Source organism: Pteropus vampyrus, unplaced genomic scaffold (genome assembly GCF_000151845.1).
Source record: "Pteropus vampyrus isolate Shadow unplaced genomic scaffold, Pvam_2.0 Scaffold473, whole genome shotgun sequence".
In the NCBI taxonomy this organism is placed as follows: domain Eukaryota; kingdom Metazoa; phylum Chordata; class Mammalia; order Chiroptera; family Pteropodidae; genus Pteropus; species Pteropus vampyrus.
The window spans coordinates 35,629-39,277 of record NW_011889254.1 but is presented as its reverse complement, the minus strand read 5'-3'; the positions used below and the strand labels follow the sequence as shown (position 1 = coordinate 39,277).

At 35.3% G+C, this 3,649-nt stretch overlaps 1 protein-coding gene across 2 annotated transcripts in view; it reads left to right on the top strand.

The window, feature by feature from the left end:
* The window catches only part of ACO1 (aconitase 1), a 68,185-nt gene that overhangs the window by 60,980 nt on the left and 3,556 nt on the right, over window positions 1-3,649 (top strand). For both annotated transcript variants that reach the window (XM_023524570.1, XM_023524571.1), the window contains exon 19: window positions 3,571-3,649. In XM_023524570.1, coding sequence (XP_023380338.1) covers window positions 3,571-3,649 — 79 coding nt within the window. The remainder of the gene's footprint in view (window positions 1-3,570) is intronic.

Genomic DNA, 3,649 nt, shown 5'->3' with positions numbered 1-3,649 from the left:
GAGGAGTTTCGGTAGGGAGCTGCAAAGGGGAAGGAATTTCCAGACCACTGGTCTTATCAATTTACAGGTCATATGGCTTGTAAAACCTGTGACCTTGGCATTATCAGCACTGTTATAGGATTCTTGAATGGAGAGACATGACACTAAGGCTATAAGCAGGAAGCAGCACTTATTGATGCCAGCACCGGTTCAGTGGATTCCTATCCAAAGGCTGAGCCCCAATTGTAACATAACAGGCAGTTTTATACAGTCTTGTTATTTCTACACAGCTACAGAGATAAGGAAGAACATTAATTGGTTGGCAAGCCATAAATCAACAGATGTGAGCTGGAGAGTTCTTGAGGTTGGGGAGGTAGCTATGAGAAAACATGTTAGCTGGAGAGTCTTTGAGGTAAGGGAGAGGGCAGTTAAGAATGGACTTATTTGAGCAGGAAATGGCCAGGCAGAGTTAGGCTGCCTGTTTCCAGAAGACCATTTAGAGATTCATAGGATGTGGTTAATCTATAACCTGCTGACTCAGTCATTTCTGCAAGCCCTTTCCTTTGCATTTTTTAGAGGCCTCCTCTCCTCTCTTACTATCATTTACACCATTTTTTTTCTCCCCTTAATAATCATTTTAAATGTAAATGGATTAAATGCTCAAATCAAAAGACGTAGAGTAGCTGAATGGATAAGGAAACAAGACCCATGCATATGCTATCTACAAGAAACCCATTTCGGATCAAATAACACACACAGACTGAAAGTAAAGGGATGGAAAAAGATACTTCACACAAATGGAAATGGGAAAAAAAAAAGCTGGGGTAGCAATACTTCTATCAGACAAAACAGACTTTAAAACAAAGGCTATAATAAGAGACAAGAAAGGACATTACATAATGATAAAGGGATCAATACAGCAAGCAAACATAACTCTAGTAAACATATACGCACCCAACACAGGTGCACCTACATATATAAAGCAATTATTGACCAACATAAAGGGAGAGATCAACAATAATGCACTCATAGTAGAAGACTTTAACACCCCATTGGCACCAATAGATATTCCAGACAAAATCAACAAGGAAACAGCAGCTTTAAATGATACACTGTCAGATGGATTTAATTGATATTTCAGTGTTTCATCTCAGAGCAGTAGAATATTCATTCTTCTTAAGTGCACATGGAACATTTTCCAGGATAGACCACATGTTAAGCCACAAAACAAGTCTCAGTAAATTTAGGAAGATTGAAATCATATCAAGTGTCTTCTCTGACCACAATGGCATAAAGTTAGAAATCAACTACGAGGAAAAAAAACTGGAAAATACACAAACACATGGAGGCTACTAAACAATGAATGGGTTAACAATTAGATCAAGGAAGAAATCAAAATATACTTAGAAACAAATGAAAATGAAAACACAACGACTCAAAATCTATTAGACACAGCAAAAGCGGTCCTACGAGGGATATTTATAGCAATACAGACCAACCTTAAGATTGTTTATTTAACAATCTAACCTTACACTGAAAAGAACTAGAAAAAGAACAGCAAACAAAACCCAAAGTGAGTAGAAGGAAGGAAATAATAAAGATCAGAGCAGAAATAAATGAAATAGAGTCTAGAAAAATATACAAAAGATCAATGAAACCAAGAGCTGATTCTTTGAAAGGATAAACAAAATTGATAAACCTTTAACCAGACTCATCAAGAAAAAAAGAGAGGACCCGAATAAATAAAATCAAAAATGAAACACCAGTAACTATGGACTCCACAGAGATACAAAGGATTATAAAATACTACAAGCAATTACATGCTAACAGATTTAACAATTTAAAAGAAATAGATATACTCCTAGAAACATACAATCTCCCAAGACTGAGTCAAGAAGAAACAAAATCTGAACCGACTGATTACCACCAACGAAATCAAATCAGCAATCAAAACACTCCCAAAAAACAAAAGTTCTGTTCTGGATGGCTTTATAGGTGAATTTTACCAAACATTCCAAGAAGAATTAACACCTATTCTCAAACTATTCCAAAAACTTGAAGGAGGAAAGGCTCCCTAATTCTTTTTATTAAGCCATCATTACTTAGATTCCAAAACCAGACAACGATATTACAAAAAAAGATAACTATAGGCCAGTATCCCTGATGAACATTGATGCAAAAATCCTCAACAAAATATTAGCAAACCAATATCAGCAATACATTAAAAATATCATACACCATGATTAAGTTGGATCTATTTCTGGGATGTAAGGTTGGTTCAATATCTGCAAATCAATTAATGTAATACACTACATTAACAGATTGAAAGATAAAAAACCATATGATCATATCAATAGATGCAGAAAAAGCACTCAAAAATTCAGCATCCATTTATGATAAAAATTCAGCAACGTGGGAATAGAGGGAACATACTTCAATATAATAAAAGCTATATATGACAAACCTACAGCTAATATCATACTCAATGGGTAAAGGCTAAAAGCATTTTCCTTAAGATCAGGAACAAGACAAGGATGCTCACTTTCACCACTTCTGTTCAACATTGTCTTGGAAGTCCTAGCTACAGCAATAAGACAAGAAAGAGAAATGAAAGCCATTCAGATTGGAAAGGAAGAAGTAAAACTGTCATAATCTGCAGGTGACATGAGACTGTATATAGAAAACCCTAAATATTCCACCAAAAACTGTTAGAACTGATAAATTCAGCAATGTAGCAGAATACAAAATTAATATTCAGAATTTGGTTGCATTCTTATATACCGATGATGAACTTTCAGAAAGAGAAATTAAGAAAATCCTGTTTACAGTTGCATCAAAAACAATAAAATACCTAGGAATCAAGTTAACCAAGGAAGTAAAAGACCTATTCTCAGAAAATTATAAGACATTGAAAAAATAAATTGAAGAAGATATAAATAAATATACTGTGCTCATGGGTAGGAAAAATCAACATCATTAAAATGGCTATACTACCCAAAGCAATCTATAGATTCAATGCAATCTCTACCAAAATACCAATGACATTTTTCAGAGAACTAGATCAAATAATCCAAAAATTTATATGGTACTATAAAAGATCCTGAATAGCCATGACAATCTTGAGAAAAGAGCAAAGTAAGAACTATCACACTACCTGATATCAAACCATACTACAAGGCTATGTGTAGAGCCAAAGGGGTGATAATCAGAGGGATCACTTCATAAACTATATAAATGTCTAACCAATGTACTGTATATCTGAAACTAATAAAAAGAATAGTTTATCAATGGAAAAGAACCTATTTTCCTTTTTCTCTTGATGCTTTAAGATTTGAATGTTTTTCTAAAACCAGGACAACAATTTAGCATTTCAGTTAAAACGATATAAAATACAATTTGGTAGGGGTAGATAGATGGAGTTAATTGGGAATCTGCAGACCGACCAGGCATCTATCTGATTGGTTAAGTTTTCCGTTGACTCGGCCAACTGCAGACCCTCTGATTCTGCACGTCTCACCAGGTCTCACTGGCCTGTGTCTGCACTCTGTGCTTTTCCTGTATCTATAAAACCTCCGTTTTTTTCATCCTCAGCTTGATGTGTTTGATGCCGCTGAGCGTTACCAGCAGGCGGGCCTTGCCCTGATCATTCTGGCCGGCAAAGAGTATGGCT